The sequence below is a fragment of the Rhea americana genome, unplaced genomic scaffold (genome assembly GCF_003343005.1).
Source record: "Rhea americana isolate MKP2758 unplaced genomic scaffold, rheAme1 scaffold_61, whole genome shotgun sequence".
Taxonomy (NCBI): Eukaryota; Metazoa; Chordata; class Aves; order Rheiformes; family Rheidae; genus Rhea; species Rhea americana.
In genome coordinates, this window is record NW_028186768.1 from 153,740 (window position 1) to 169,734 (window position 15,995).

General features: G+C 49.6%; 2 protein-coding genes across 2 annotated transcripts in view; both read right to left on the reverse strand.

The window, feature by feature from the left end:
* Positions 1 to 5,547, reverse strand: part of EEIG1 (estrogen-induced osteoclastogenesis regulator 1) — a 39,325-nt gene extending 33,778 nt beyond the window's left edge. The window contains exons 1-2 of the mRNA XM_085320129.1: positions 5,406 to 5,547; positions 2,924 to 3,564 (exon numbers count right to left, since the gene is read on the reverse strand). Coding sequence (XP_085176255.1) covers positions 2,924 to 3,069 — 146 coding nt within the window. The 5' untranslated portion in view covers positions 3,070 to 3,564; positions 5,406 to 5,547. The remainder of the gene's footprint in view (positions 1 to 2,923; positions 3,565 to 5,405) is intronic.
* Positions 5,548 to 11,369: 5,822 nt separating this feature from the next.
* Positions 11,370 to 15,282, reverse strand: NAIF1 (nuclear apoptosis inducing factor 1). The gene is made up of 2 exons (XM_085320059.1): positions 14,476 to 15,282; positions 11,370 to 13,785 (listed from the first exon to the last, which is right to left on the reverse strand). The coding sequence occupies exons 1-2, from the start codon at positions 14,981 to 14,983 to the stop codon at positions 13,322 to 13,324; spliced, it is 972 nt and encodes a 323-aa protein (XP_085176185.1). The 5' UTR covers positions 14,984 to 15,282; the 3' UTR covers positions 11,370 to 13,321.
* Positions 15,283 to 15,995: the final 713 nt, after the last annotated feature.

A 15,995-nucleotide genomic window follows, 5' to 3' on the forward strand; every position in this document is an offset into this window, starting at 1 on the left:
AATGTACCTGCCTGAAAGAAAAAGAAAAAAAAACCCAGAGACAGATCCTGAAGCCAGCTGAATGTGCTGACAGGACTTGGACCTTTTCCAGAATGCTCTGAATTCCTAAGAGTGTTAAGTCTTAATGCATTTCAGACAGGTTCCCTTCTCCAGCAGGCAGTTTTGCTTCGGCCCCGGCGAGCAGAGGGCCAGCCGCTCCGTCAGTGCCGGGAGGGGGTCCCAACTCAGGGCGTTCACTTTCCCCRTCCGGAATCCGCCCCACACGCCCCACACCCCCTAACAGGCCTCTCCAGCTCCAKGGCGCGAGGCTGTAGCATGGATACACAACTCAGCCTCAAGTGGACTTGGAACAAGGATGGGCCCAGCGAGCTGGCAACACAGCTTCCAACTTCTGCYCTACTCGGAGGCCAGGCAACTTAATCCAAAGCCATCTAGCAATGGTCAGATATATCATAATCTCACTTCTCTCCACAGTGGYGCATGGGCCTCCCAGATAAGTGTCTGTGGAAAATATCATGAAGAAATCTGCCTGAGAAGATAAGGCTCTTCAGAGACAACACTCTCCTTTCTGCATCACAGGTCACTTAATTGGAAAAATACCCCAAATTGATTTCGCTTGTCCTATGGGAGTTTCTTCAAATTATTTCTCCCTCCCCTCGTTTACAGACTCGAAATGACGTGGGACACCTTGTTCAGATCAATTCCCTGAAAACTCATGGGGAACAAGAGTTGTTGTTCTGCTTGATAAGTTACGCACCTCAGACGGCCACAGATGGAAAAGGAGGCTTGAATGCATTGCAGAGCAAACACCAATTTTTTTTTTTAAGCAAGCAGCTCATCATAGGAAGACTTGACCAACCTTACAACTTCAAATGCACTCAAAAACTTCTGAAAGTGTTTGACTTCAGAGAAACAGTCACAGATCCTAAACGATGCACAGACTTCTAATACAACATGGACACAGCATCTATTTCCCTTTAATCTTTCCCCAGATGCTGAGAACTTCAAAAAGGTCATGGAAAGATGACTACAGTAGTTTAGAGCAGAGCCAAGGCATGATCTGGTGGCCTTGCCACATGGTAACTCTTCTCTTTACTGTTCCTGGAAATTCACCCTTCTTGCAATTGCTCTAACTGCAATGGGGGAAAATATTTGGAAAAGGTCAAATGACTCAATACCACTGAGACCTGTAACTTTCCAAGCAGGAACAGGTTTCCATGTGCTTTCAGTTATGCTACAGACAGGTTAGGGGAAAGGCAGCAAACCTAACAGCCTACTTCCCCTTTTGCTAGAGGATAAGTAATAAAGCCAGTTGAAGGTAATRTATGTGTTTAGTTTAAATTACAGATGATTTCGCTGCTGGAACACATCTGCAATCTGCAACACACTGTGCACTGAGAGAACTGCTGAACCTCAGCCAGCTCAGAAAACAACAACCCGTATGGCTGGCAGCATCAGTGGACACCAGTGCTGCACTTCTGGATACTGCCTTCATGGACGAGGAGATAGAGACTGACACTTCTAAGAACAAGCTTTTCCTAAGACACTCTCCAGTCAAGCTCATTTTATTATGACTCCAGGAAGCAGAGGGGTTAATTTCTTTCCAAGTTCATATACTGTTTGAATTCCTTAGATAAGTTGCTTAAACCAAACCCAAGGATCTAGCCTCAGGGGAGAAGACTGTAAGGGAAAGCTCTTTTGGTAGACTTTCTTCAAAAGATAAATTTAAGTCCATTTTTAGAGGTATTCTATGCCCACAGTTTCCATAAGCTATAGATGAGGTTGCACTATGTCTCTGGAATTAAAACCAAGCTTACAGCAATCCTTTCCCACTTCTGTTTGCAAGACAGAAATGTTTTACACTTCCTCAGTAAGATCGCCTCTTCCAGATTGAGAAGGCTGTTACATACCTAGTGTACAGTACCCCAAGGGGAAAATCAGACAAACCAACCTTTACTTCTGGGATAAAGAAGTTATCAACTAGCACAAACAAACACTGTACCTTTAAAAATGAGTAGTCACTTAGGAAAGTAAAAAAACAAGTTTTGAGAGCCACTGAAGGCTTCTTTCACATCTTGAGGCAGAAATAAAGCAAGTCCAGGCTGTTATGGAATTTGTATTTGCATACTGCTAGGTGATAATCTACGTGCACAGTTGGAAAGAAAGCAAGTTTTTATTAGCAATTAGTAGCAAGAGAAGGGACAGATTTTCCTGAAGGAGTCAGAGAAAAAGTGGCAGGACAATCTTAAAAAGGTGCAGTGGAATGGTCCCTATATGACAGATCACTTAAAAAAAAAAAAAAAAAAAGGCAACTATAAACCTGGAAACTCAATGACATTTGTTCCAGAAGATAAACTGTGTCTTTAACACTGACAACTTTGACTCTAGGCAGCAGTTTTCCCTTGCACAGCAATTTGCAATGCAAAGCAAGCTACTTCCACTCTTACCAAGAACAGTAGTTCAGAAGCAAAAGAGGAGTGCAAAGTTAGAAGGGTCCATTTGCTTAGTTTAGATGCACCCTCCTACAGAGCTGAATTTCAAGTCAGGCATGAAAGCAGTATAGCGCAAGGTCTAAAATAGCTTGTGAAAACTTTGGTCAGGCAGCGGGAAAAAAAAAGTGAGAGGGGGAGAGGGGAAGAGAGAAAAGAAAAAAAGTTTTCATCAACAAACACTAACCCCTTTCAGGGGGTGCAAACCCCACCCTCCAAGTCTCTGAAAATTCAGTCCAGCTCTGATCATACAACAGTAACCAGGCTCAGAGCTCTCCAGCTACATTCTTCCCCTTCTCTGGAGAATGATGTGGCATGTGGGGCCCTAAAACAAAACTATTAAAATCACATCAAGGGGCAGGCAAGTGGTAGCCATATGGCGAACCATTCAAGTGCAGAAAAAGCAGGAAAAGAACAGCCAGTTAGCTTCTTACCTGCTAGATAAGCTAGCAAAGTCTCCTCCATCTAGCAGCCTGATTTTGCAGAACAGAACCCCATTCACAAAGGGGACAGCAGTCAGCTCTTCTAGAGTGAAGCTTGTCTGAAATTTGAATTTCTTTTTCTTCATCAGGAAAGCCATGGGCAGATTCAGTGTGGAAGGACCAGGAATTCCAAACAAGATTAGGGAGGAGCAGCTCAAAACACACACAGACAAACGGGGGAACGGCAGCGGTCGTTCCAGGAGTGTAAGCAGGGAGTAAATTCCAGTTCAGTTACAATGATGGCCCAGCTTCAAACGCACAATCCTCCTCTCTTTGGTGGTTGGGTCTGGCTGTGGGATCATTGCCACGACAGGCTTCAGGTGGGGAGGAAGAGGACAGATTGTATCTCTGCAACATCTCCAAGGGAAAAAAGAAGGGAGAAAAATAAGTCTCAGCTCCAGACCAGCAGGAGCTGTCCCAGTTTGAGGCTGCAGTGCTCTGTCTTCAACAGAATTCCTCCAGAAAGCATCTCTCATAGGAAGTCATCTTGTGTCTCTGAAGAAGCCTTAGGTCTGTGGGCTGCTCATTCAGAAAGCTGCCAGCTTCTACCTCCTCTTCTTGTGCAACCACTTCTTACAGGTCTTTAGGTCAGCCTTTGGGAGGGAAACGAGTAAATTAGTCCCAGCCACTCTTAGGCTCCTCCTCCTCTAAAACCTGTTTGGATGGGTAACATTGAGTCCAGATTCATACCAGCCTCAAGAAGTATGGCCCCAATYAGCCTGGCCCCAACACCCTTTCCCTCCTTCTTGCCTACGGCAAGCCTCACTGTTGTCACTCCCCTTGTAGCGTCTGTTTTGCAAAGTGGTTAATAAAAAATCTGTTCTTTTAAACCTATTTTCACTTATCATCTTCAGAAGCAATTTACAGAGCAAGATTAGTTTAACATACAGTCTAATAACAGCAAGTAAAACAGTCTCAAGAAATAAAAAAATGTTTCTTTTCTGTTTTTCTAACCAGCACTAAGTGTTAGCACCTATATCTTATAGATATACAGCACAGAGGGGAGGAAAAAAAAAGAAGGGGAAAAAAAAAAAGAAAGAAAAAGCAGTCTGCTCCAGATTACCCAGCATAACAACTGAATCAGGTCATCTGACCATCCAATAGCCAGGCCCGCTGAGTTGAGCTGCCTTCCCTTAGCATCAGGTCTACTCCAAACAGTTCTCTCCAGTTCATTTTTTTGGGCCAGCGACTTTCATTTCACTATATATTTATGCAGCACCTAAGCCCGTGAGGCCAAAAGCTGATTAGCATCTAAAGAGGACGAGGTTTTAACCACTGAGCAGTAAACAATCCTTGCATGTACTAAGAATTAGTAACTGTGAATTAACCCAAGAAAATCTCCTGCTCCTTGCTGTTTTTATCTATCTATTTATTTATTTAATTTGCTGTTAAAGCCAGCAGACCACACTTGCAGGGGTCTGCTCTGAGGAGCTCAGCAGAGGGCTGCTCCCCTGCAGCCGCCTGCTAACTGCTTCACAGCACGAGCCCCTCGAGGAGCCCTGCCTGCCCAYGCACGGGGCTGCAGCTAGGTCTCAGCCACCTTCCAGCCCCCGGACCATGCATTAAGATGGGGAAAAGTCTCAACCCACCTTTGGACCCCACGGACTATGCACTAGGCTGTGACGAGGCCAYGGCTTGTCTCCTGGCACCCCTATAGCATGCGCTAGTCTGCAGTCAGGTCTCAGCCCAGCTCCTGGACCACGTACTGAATCTGGCGAGGTCTCAGCCCACCCTCCAGCCCATGCACTCAGCCACAGGCAGGTCTTAGCTCACCTCCCAGCCCCACGAACCATGCAGCGAACTGCAGCCAGGTCTCAGCCCATCTGTGGGCCTCAGGGACCATGTACTGAGCCACCTCCAGGTCTCAGCCTGCCCGCTAGCCGTGCACTGAGCTGCTGCTGGGTCTCAGCCCACCCGCTGGCCATGCACTGAGCTGCCGCTGGGTCTCAGCCCACCTACCGGCTGTGCACTGAGCTGCCGCTGGGTCTCAGCCCACCCGCCGGCCCATGCACCGAGCTGCCGCCGGGTCTCAGCCCACCCGCCGGCCCATGCACCGAGCTGCCGCCGGGTCTCAGCCCACCCGCCGGCCCATGCACCGAGCTGCCGCCGGGTCTCAGCCCACCCGCCGGCCCATGCACCGAGCTGCCGCCGGGTCTCAGCCCACCCGCCGGCCCATGCACCGAGCTGCYGCCGGGTCTCAGCCCACCCGCCGGCCCACACACGGAGCCAGGTCTCAGCCCACATCCTGGCCCATGCRCTGAGCTGCAGCCCRCTCTCAGCCCGCCACGCAGCCCACGCACCGAGCCACGGTCAGGTCGGAGCCCACCTCCCGGCCCCCAAACCCCGAGCTGAGCTGCGGGCAGCTCCCAGCCCGCTTCCCGGCCGCACSCCCAGCCCGCGGCGCGGCCCTGCCCGCGGCGCGGCCCGCTCGCACCTCCTGCCCTCGCCTCGCACGGCCGCCACGGCCACCGCTGCTCCCCGCCACGGCCGCCTCTGCCAGCGCTACGCCAAGTGCGGCCGCTACGCCAACGGCGCAGGCAGCCGCCAGGCAGAGCAAAGCCACCAGGGCGCTTCGGGAATACCGACCCRACACTACGCAACCCCCCCGCCGCCTTCCGTCCCGGGAGGGGGGAGGGGAGCGCGAGAGTGGCGCCACCCGATTGGGCAGCAGCAAGGAGGCGGGCCGGGGGGACGGTCTTTGATTGGCTGCTCCGGCAGGGGGCGGGGAAGGACGCGCGGGGATGGGAGGAGGAGGCTGTCGGTTCGGGCTTAGTCCCGCCCCCCGGCTCGGGGGCGGGCGGGAAGCGCGAGGCGCTGCGGCGGCGCGGGTGTCGCCTCAGCGGGGCAGGGGGGCGGTGGCGGTTCGCTGAGGGGGTGGCGGGCGCCGGCCTCGGGAGGGGGCAGCCGTGGCGGGCGCGGGCTCCGCGTCCCCTKCAGCGCTGCCCCTTGCCGCCCGGAGCGCCCCACGAGGAGCCCTTGCCGCGGCCGTGCCCAGCAGCCCGTTTTCCAGCCGTTAGGGCCCCYGCGCTGCTCTTTACCAGCAGAGCTCCCTTAGCCGAGCTTTGATGCCCGGATCCCATGCCTTTAATCTTTGTCATCCACGCAGACAGTATCAGAGCTCTCAATAATACCACAGCGTGAACCTTTTCAGAAAAAAATCCGATAGGAAAACCACACAGCAGTTGGCCTGGGTGAAAGTTAAAGGTTGGATTAGACCAAACTCTTTGTTAGGATGGCTGTTACGTGCTAGGTTGATCACATACACAGGCTTAGGGCTGGGAATACATTTCTCCCATACCGGCACAATGAAGCTGCTGTGGGAGACATCAGTTTTCCCATACAGCAGGGTTTGGAGAGGCTGTTCTCAAAAGCAGAGGTTGAAGCCATGCCATCGGTTGATACCTAGTGGTTGTAAGGTCACAAGACTTTGGCAGACATGGGTTGGTTTTTGCTTTCTGTTTCTTGGTTTCTTGGGAAGGACTCTGTCAGCTTGATACTTAGTATTTGTCAGACTGGGAAGCTCGAATATGGGAAGCGTCTAAAGAATCCAGCCCAGTCCTTTGCGCTTCTCATTCTCTACCCTGAACACCTTGACAGACACATCGATATTTGCTTCCATCGCTGGAGGAAGGACACATGATCCTTCTGTTTGTGGTGTGGGAGGAGGCTTTCTGTTATCTGGGATGATTCACTCTGATAAATAACCTCCTTAGAGGACTTCTCTCATTGTTTATAGCAACAGGCCTGAATGCTAAAGTTTACAGAGATTTTAATCCCTGCTGTTCTCACGCATTTTTATCAGAAACATCTCTTGAAAACTTCAGTGTTTTTATAATTAATTGAATAATGTGGCCGATGTTAAAAATAAACAGATTTGGAAAAATGCCCAGTGAACTGCTAAACAGTGTGTAATATAGCAACTGTAGTTGGATTCTCAGGGGTATGTATATTTTCCTAACAAAGGCAGTCTCATGACTTTGAGATTAAATCTTTATTAGTTAGAAATTCACCCTGTTGATTTTTCTGTGTTTATACTGCATAATTGTTTCCGGTCAAATTCACATTTTTAAAGGGACAGTACTTTGCCAAATGCCTCTGATGTGCCCGGCTGAGAGAGATGCTGGAGTCAGTGAGTTAGTCTAAGCCCCGTGGAGGTACCACAGAGGGAACATGGGAAGTAGACTGGATGCTGATAGCACCTGGGAGTCTCTAATTCTTCCAAATCTTGCAACACAGGGATAGTAGTCCCCTATTTCTTTCAGACTGGAGAGCACTTTAGCTCTGTCCATCCACCACTCTGCTCGCTCTGTATTATCTGATCCAGCCTAAACCATTCAGTAAGGGGCCATGCATGTGAGCGGGATAGTCTGATATATGGTAATTTTACCTGCCCCAGGTGCAGATCTTCCCATGCTGGTGATTGCTCTACTACTGCCTTAGCTCCCTTGTGCACACCTCCTCACCTCTGCTCCATGAACATCAGCCGGGTGCTCACCCACGCACTTCTAGACCTAAGCCTTTTCTGCTGCCTCTCCCGAGTGCTGCCACTACTTCCTCAACTTTTGCTGGCACAGGGCACTACCTTATCAGCTCTGGCTAATTTATCAGCTTGGGCTCTGCTTCGGGCTGGGCTTCACCCCTGCTATCACTGAAGAGCTGTGACTCACCAGCGAGCGGCTGAGATCCGTGCTCTCTGCTCCCCTCCATACCTGAGGTGTGATCAGGGACAGAAATGGCTTTCCTGCCTCCTGCATTCTTCCTCTACCCCCAGCTTGGAGCACTGAGATAAATAAGCAAGGAAGAAATGAGACAAGATCAGTTCAAAACGGGCAAAACTCAGTGAAGTGGAGTGAATTGAGATAGATTCTGTAAAGCATTTGGTAAGTCATCTAATTCTATCTCTAAGCCCAGAGGAATCCCAGATACATAAGCAAATCATCAAGCCCTATAAACTACATAATCTGTTTCTTCCTCTGGAAAATATCATCAGGCAAATACACTTGTCCTAGCAGCCAAATGATGAAAATTTGAAAACTAAATTATATACAGTTGCTACAACCATGTAAACACAATAATGGATCTCCTCTATTACATATGTAGTAACCTCTGTTAAAATGGCTTTAGTAGGCTTTCAGTTTCGTCGTATGAAAAAAAAAAGAAAAAAAAAGACTATCACAAACACTTTACGCTGTAAATACATTCTTCGCGCTGCTGGTGGCCAAACACCTGCGGTGCACCTGCTCTATGAAACTGTGGTAGGAGCTGCGGTCGGGCATCCGCGGCAGGTACTTCTCCAAGATCCCTGGGGGAGCCCCGGGCCAGGAGAGCCCCCAAAGGAGGGCAGGGTGCAGCTGCTGGCTGTGGTGTACGCCGCAAGCGCAGGCTGCATGGACAGGCCCGTGAGGCAGGGTGCTGCAGTGATTTGAGCCCCATCTGTATTGCGCAGGCTGTTGGAAACTGTGCAAAGGGAGATGTGTATCCATCTCCATTAGACAGGATTATCCTATGATACAGGGTTACTCTAAGCTTGTATCTTCTCAGCTTAATTTAATAATAGGCTACAAGCTCCTCTTTGATCTGTTTCTATTTTTTATTAGTTCCATATTTAACCGAACATGTCATAATAAAGGCCAGGGATCATTTCACTTTCTCTGCCAGGCTGGGACTGCTGTTGAGCATGCAAAGAAAACACCTCCATAGTGGGCTTCTGACTTGCAGGGACKGGGAATCCTGTTATCTGCGGAGGAAAGGGAGCACAAGAGTATGAAGTGGAGTCAGTGGATTCCTTTCTCCAAGCATGCAGCCAGACCTGAAAATCCTGCTGTCTGGCTTTTTTTTGTTTACTGGTTTCCGTATCCTCCCAGTGTTTCTTGGGAAAGTGCAGCAGGGCTCTCCCGTTGCTCCTGGGAGGCCCTATCAGCAGCATGGGAGCTGGTTTGCCCCTTCCAAAATCTTCAAACTGGAATGTGCTTTGCTTTGAGGCCTGACAGGTTTATTAAACGTTGTCCTGTGTCTACAGCCCGGGTGTCACCTTCAGTGCTCTCCATGGCCGAGGTGCATTGGCAGTGGTAGCACAGCACTCTCCAGCAGGTTCCATTTTTCTGGCTGCAGCCCCCAAGACTGCTGCTGTCACCCCTAATTTGAGATCCCAGGCAGTACAGCCAGCAGAAACAGTCCTTACTGGGCCTGGGCACCTGTGACAAAGTGCCTTGCAGCACTGCGACTGTAGGGCTCATGAGCCCAGTTTGCAGGTTACTTGAGTTTCATTCTTACTCATAAAATGCAATCTGGAAGCTGTGCTGATCATTCATGTGAAGCTTCTTGTCAGGTGCTTTCAAGAAAGACAGGGCATCTTAAATTAAAATGCTTAGATTTTCATATTTAAACACAACAGATCACACTTTTGCTGGCAATAACCTCTCAGACATCAACAGAAAAACATCAGAAGAAAGCTTTGCCAGAACTGGCTTGACAAACTTAAAAATACGCTGGAGGAGATAAAAGTAATTTAGATGAATATGCAGATGATGTCAGTCTGTCCCTTTGCAGGCATCAGCTCCCAGAATTGCAATGTAGCTACTGAAGTGCACCGTACACGTGGGATACTGACATATAAGTATGATTGATATATTTTATGATTTTATATTTTCAGCCCCAAAAAGATTCAACAGTGAGAGGATCATGTATGATTACAAAAGGTCTGGATGAAAAGGTTCATCTCTGGGACCACCCTGCCAGGGCTTCACAGTGCAAGAGACTTTACTGAAGACTTGCTGCGCAGGATGCCTGCACCTTGCCTCGTTGTGCACTGCCATCTCCTGGAAAGCTGCAACTGAGCCGCATGTTGTCACTCGCTAGCTGAGCTTTAAAACCGGATTTTTGCTCTCGAGGTGGCTAGTTGTGCTGCAAGCAGTTAGGCCACTCTGACAATTGCTGCAAGTTTGTCTTCTGAGTCACTGGCGTCCTCCACCAAACAGACTATTTCATTTCTCCAGCAGCCGGAGAGTTGTGAAGCTGCCTGCTGCTGCCCTGCTCTGCTCTCTCCCCTCCAGTGCACCCAGCCGTAGAGCATCTCTGTGCTGTCTGAACAGCTGTATTCACTCTGGCTGCTGAATACGTAGCTCTAGATGTAAGAAGAGCAATAAAGGAGCACACACAAACACTTGTGAGATTTCATTTCTGTTTTTGTCCTGCTTGGGCACAAGTTCTATAATTAGTTAAAACCCTGCATGTAYAGTAGCGCTGTAAGTGCCCTGTTCCCTCTTCCTGCCTGGTTTAGACTTTGGAGGACAACATTTTCTTCCTGCCTTCTGAAGCTTGATGACCTTGTCATAGGTACTGACCGAGACCCTCCGCATGGTATTCATTCTATGTCATGAGAACATGTGTGGAAGATCTGGCCCTCCGAGGAGTCAGTGACTGGCCGAGKCCGTGATGGCAGCCCCASCAYATGAAACTACACGCTGACCAAGTTCCCATCAGGGCCAGGCATGCATATTCCGCYTGGTCAACAACGTCTAGCTGCTTCCTGCGCAGTAGCTGCTCAAGGTTAGCACAGCTGAGATAAGGAAATGGTTCTAGGAGATTTAAGGGGCCCTTATGAACAAGTCAAGTCCAGTTYGGGTGTCCAACCTGTGCCTCCAACAGCCTCCCATCGGTGACCCCTCCTTGCGGTTCCTGGGGCTCCCCATGCAGCTTGGAGTGTAAATGCTTTATTAAACCTCTCCTGTTTAACCTCTTATGAACCTTCAGTGTCTCTCTTGCCAGTATCTGACACTTTCTTGTCCGCCTTGTGGTCACAGAGGGACTCATTTGCTTCCTTCCTTCTGAAGTTTGATGACTTTGACATGAGCAACGACCAAGCCCTTGGTGCTTGCCCTGTATTTAAAATGTTGCTACATCTTTTTAATGAGACAAAAATGTGTACATGGAATTTATACCTGAACGCTACTGGCTTGACTAAGCTCTATATTTATCCAGAAAAGACAAGAAAATGGGTGGTTCCAAGGGCAAAGCATTGACTTGTATGAAACAATAAAACAGTTTAAGTGCTTAGTCACTGAAAAAAAATAACACTGCAATTTAAATCCAAAGRCCAGTAATTCATCCATCACTTTGGGCTATCGTAGTACATCCAGAGCAGTTGGAAGATTAGTATGCTTTGGTAATCTATCACACACAAGTGCCACAAGGTAARGCTGTAAAAGCTATTATTTGAAAAAAAGACCATAATTATGTAAATAAAAGGCTGAAAAGCTCATGAACAAGAGAAAAAATTACCATGACACTTGGCTGTTTGCAACTTTCTTTGCCTTTGCTGACTGAATACTCTGTGTTGCAAACTTGTTTTCATGAAGCAGTAYTTCCCTGGAGCAAGCTGAGGAACTGAAACAGCACGTTTACCAAAAATGTAAATTTTTATTAAAATTCATATTTGTAAAGGAGAGTTCATTACACAAATGAGGTAAAACAAAACATATGACATAGTTTTCAGCTTTAAAAATAAATTTCAGTTGAGCAATTGATTTAATTCCATAAAGTCTGAGAGTCAGGCAAGCTTTACTCATGTGACTGAATGCCAGAGAAGGTGGGAAGACACAGCTGATGCTGCCCTGACTCAGCACAGAGATGTCAGCGGGAGAGGGTCAGGAGTCTTCCACAGGTCAACCGCGTTGTTCTTTATTCCTCCATCAGGAGTCAAGACTTGCAGAGGAGAGGAGATTAGTGCTGGCCAGAGACAGGCAGCGACAGCCAGTTCACCTGCTGCTCAAACCAGGGGTCTCCCATCAGTATTCCATCATAAAAGGTTATGTAATGTTTATAATTTGATTGTGCAAATTCAATCCCTCATCAGTCTTTGTTCACCATCTCCTCAGTCCTCAAGATTAAACAGCAAGCAGATACCAGCTCTAAAAAAGTTCCATTCCGAAAGGAACACTTGGCAAGCAATAAGCCCATAAGCATAACATACTTTGCAAGGCATGGGGAAAAAAGAGCTATGTTTTTTTCTTCCCTTTTTTTTTGAAGTCTGCTTCCATGCACATACAAGTGGAGCTCATCATCTAAAATCACCTTGTTTTAAAGTTTACAAAGTCACTGCAAGTCTATAGCAATCACATTTACCACCCTATGAAATTAAGCTTTCTTATTTAGGATCAAGCCTAATAGCTTGAACACATCAGAGAGAGAAGTGGCTGCAAAWGTTATTTTCCAATATAATGGTAAGAAAATAGGTGAGGCGAATCCCAGGCCCGTTTCTCAGAATGCAAACCAAAGTCAACCAGCAGGACTAATTAAGAACTGCTAAACTTGCTTTTGGCTCCTWAAAAGTACAAAACGGACACCCTTCCCACCCCAGCGAAACAAAGTAATGCTCCAAAAATCCACTCAAACTCCTAAATAAAGGTTGCTGGGAATTACTGCTTGGCTGAAGCTCTGTAGTCCAGGTTCACTTTGATGGATTAAGGTATTAGAGATGACCAACTATGCAGGCCTAGCATGATATAGAGGTGGAGTTTCACCTGTAAACCCACCTGAATGAAATTCATACATGTCCTTGTCTATTAACTATGCTGAGACAGCTAATACATTATTTCCAATGCATATCCCAGGACAGCATCTAGGGAGCAAAGAGAAGAATTTTTCAGCACCTCTGTTAAGTTTAAAGTGAAATTTTATCACTGCACACAGACAGAACATGAGGTGTATGCACTAATTTAATCCCATTTATACCCTCAGGGGATGTGGATGGGATTTAAACTGTATATAAGCTTGGTGCTGGTCTTCTGCATGGGCTGGATTTCATGCTCCAAGAGCAGTAYCCACAAACTCTTAGCAAAGAGAGAAGGTTGCACCACCTCAGRTACCACACTGCAGTAAATGCTTTCAGCAAGAGACAGAAATGCATTAATTACCCTGCGCTACAGTTTATGTTAACTGTACCTTGGCAGCTTCCACACTGGGATATAACAAGACTCTCCACATTAGAAGTCACTTAAAGGCTACAGATCTTAAGAAAGGAGGAGAGAGGTGTCATTTTTAGGAGAGTTTTTTTTTTTTCAACCAGAAATAAAAAAATATTTGTCTTTTTTTTATAAATCTATTTTTTGAGGAACTAAAGCAATCAACATTAAGTTCCTGGTTTATTACACATTCTGCTACCACTCTGTATGATGAATCTGAAAAGACAGATTAGCATAAGATTAGTAGAGAAAGAAAGCTGTTTAGGCTCAGCATTAAGAGTCTAAGGTGAGCCATTTCACATTGACAAGAGCTATCATCCCTTGACTCAGTGTGTCCAACAGCAGCACAGGCAGTTTTTCCAGAAAAGAAGTCCCATCAGTGTTTCTTTCACTGGATAATGCCATCTTGCTGCCCAGTCTGGCTGGGGTCAGCAGTCACGGAAGGACTGGGTGTATTGCTCTGCAAAAATCGACGGAAGTCCTTAATCATGGGGCGGAGGACCTGGATGAGGGCACTCAGTGCAGCCTGTGTTCCTTCCATCGCTTGTGCCTGTCGCTCCTGCGCGCATGCCTGCACCTCCTGAGAACGACGAATCATCTGAAGCAAGTCATTCTGCTGCTCCAGGTGCTGGGCTATCTCCTTCACATGCAAGTTGGTCACTCGCTGCTCCTGCAAAAGCTTGGCTGAGTTCAGGGCAATTCGGCTTTTCAGCTCCTGAGGCTTTGCAGACACTTCGTGTTGATGTGCCATCATCTCCAAGGGTGCTTCAGCAGTAACTGTCGTGGGGGCTTCTGTAGTGCAGTACTCCACAACTCCATCCTCCAGACTGTGGTAGGTTGTCTCTGCAGGAACTGAGAACAAAGGAAAGAAAGGGCGTAAGAAGTAGCTGCAATATGGGTATTTTTATCTACAGGTCTATTGAATTAATATAACAGGACTTTATTGCCTGTTCAGGCAGATAACATAGACTGAACAGTGAATGCACAAAATGATCCGTTTAAGTCTACTCCACCCACCCTCATCTCAGCTTCCTTCTAGGCTATACAAACCAGGGTCCAAAGGAATAGGGCATACAACAGACAATCTAGACAAAATCACTTCTCAGCCTCTGATTCAGAATGATCTTTCCGAGTGGCATTAACCAAACGTCACATAGAGAAAGAAAACCAAAATGGCATTTGTTAGAAAGTCAGCTCTTGTTTGAAGCAGAGGAGGAAGCCAGCCTTGGAGATGTTTCTTCCTCTGCTCTTGTCCCCAGAGAAGGGGCCCAACCTGCAAGGTTCAAAGAAAAATTGTTTTCCTTGTGCTTACTGCCAACCCCAGCTACTAAAGCTGACTTTCAGTACGTGCGTATCTTGCAACTGCTCCCCTACAGCACAAGGACGTATTGGGAATGGCATTTTCATTACACAGATGCAGAGGCTTCCTTCTGATGGGGGCTTCCCTGCACAAGGATCCTGGTCTCCTCATGAAGGGTGCCAGGGGCCCCCTTTTGATCTTCCAGTTCAGCACAGAGCATCTTCAGTGGGTGCAGCACTCACTCTGGGTCAGGGTGACAGTGGTGGCCGAAGCGGTGATGGGTATCTCGGTACCGTCACTTGCACTGCAGTCCCCACTCGGCAAACTGATGATGGTGGCTTCTCCTAGCAGGTTGCAGATGCGTTGCTGCATGGGGGTGAGGATGACCGGGGTGGTAGCGGCGCCCGTCGGGTCTTCACTCTCTGGCCCGTTGCCATTGCCGTTCTGGCTCTCGCCTCCTTCCATGGCAGCTCGGACTTGGGCCACTTTGCGCCGCACCTCGGTCTTGAGGTCGGACCACTTCTTCTTGACCTCGGGGAGCTCGCGGTGGCAGGTGGCGACGGCGTTGACGCGGCGCAGGATGTCGTGCCAGGCTGCGGCCTTGGCGGCCAGCGGCACGCCGGCGTTGAAGTGGTTGATGAGGAGGTGCTTGCCCCGCTCCAGCTCCTCCACGATGATCTCCACCTCCCGCTCCGAGAAGTTCATCTTCCGCTTCTTGGCGGGGGGCGCCGGGGGCGACGCCATGGCCATGGGGGGGCACCCAGGGACTGGCACTGGGGGGCACCTGGAGGCTGTGGGGGCCAGGCTGGGCCCAGGGGGGCCAGGGGGAGGCTGGGCAGGGCAGAGCTGCAGCAGGGCCCCCCAGGCCTGCTGACCCCCTGGGCCAGGGACAACGGGGGGGGGGGGCCCCGAGGCCCCTCAGGGCCCAGAGGTGCCAGTCCCCCCCGGCTCTCCCCCTTTCCACAGCCAACGATACGCAAATTGCGTACCGCAGCCGCCCAGCAGGCCCCGCTCAACGGCCTCCACCCTGCGACACTGGCGTAATGGCTTCCAGAATCAGCCCCCTTTCCTGCCCCGCCTGATTGGGCCGCACTCCTGCCTGTCAAGCGGACGTCTCGCCTCCCGCGGGCGCCGCCGCGCTGCCATTGGCCTGCCGCGCCGCCCGTCGGGGGGGGCGAGAAACTGCCCCGCCCCGCTRCTTGCCTCGGGCTACTGGGCCTGCGTGCGGTCTGCGAGCGGCTGGGCCCACCCACAACTTCCACCGCCCTGATTCCATTGGGTCCTTCCATCAAAACAGCACCACCCTCTGCTGTGTAAGCTATTGGGTACGTGCCACGTCCGTCAAGATTAAACTTACTGCTGGCTTCCATGTGATTGGAGCGATGAATCCTTTATTCCGCCTCCTCCCGCGSATTTAAGCAATGGGAGCTCTCTTGGTGATGTTGTACCGCCCCCTTCCGCGGCGCTCTGCTCCCATTGGCGGAGAGGAAGGCGGCCGCCTGCGTTAGCCCCCGCCTGCCCGGCGGCGAGCGCGTGGAGGCAGGGGGGTGTGGGAGGGGGAGTGTCCGCCGACGCCGGCGCGCATGCCGCTGCGATTGGCCGAGGCGGCGTGTCACGTGGCGGCCGCGGCGCGTGGCGCGAAGGCGGAAGCGGGCAGTGTCGATGTCTCGCGGCGTCGGCGGCGGAAGCGCCGCCATTTGCCGGCGTCGGGCGCGCGTGCCGGGCGGTTGGGCGGCGGCGGGACGATGCCGGGGGCGCGGCG

Bases quoted from the DNA above. Each gene is read 5' to 3' on its own strand.
- NAIF1 (XM_085320059.1), bottom strand. From the start codon at position 14,983: ATGGCCATGGCGTCGCCCCCGGCGCCCCCCGCCAAGAAGCGGAAGATG. The intron at 13,786-14,475 runs GTGAGTGCTGCA...CTTTGTTCTCAG, and splicing joins CACTGTCACCCTGACCCAGA to TTCCTGCAGAGACAACCTAC.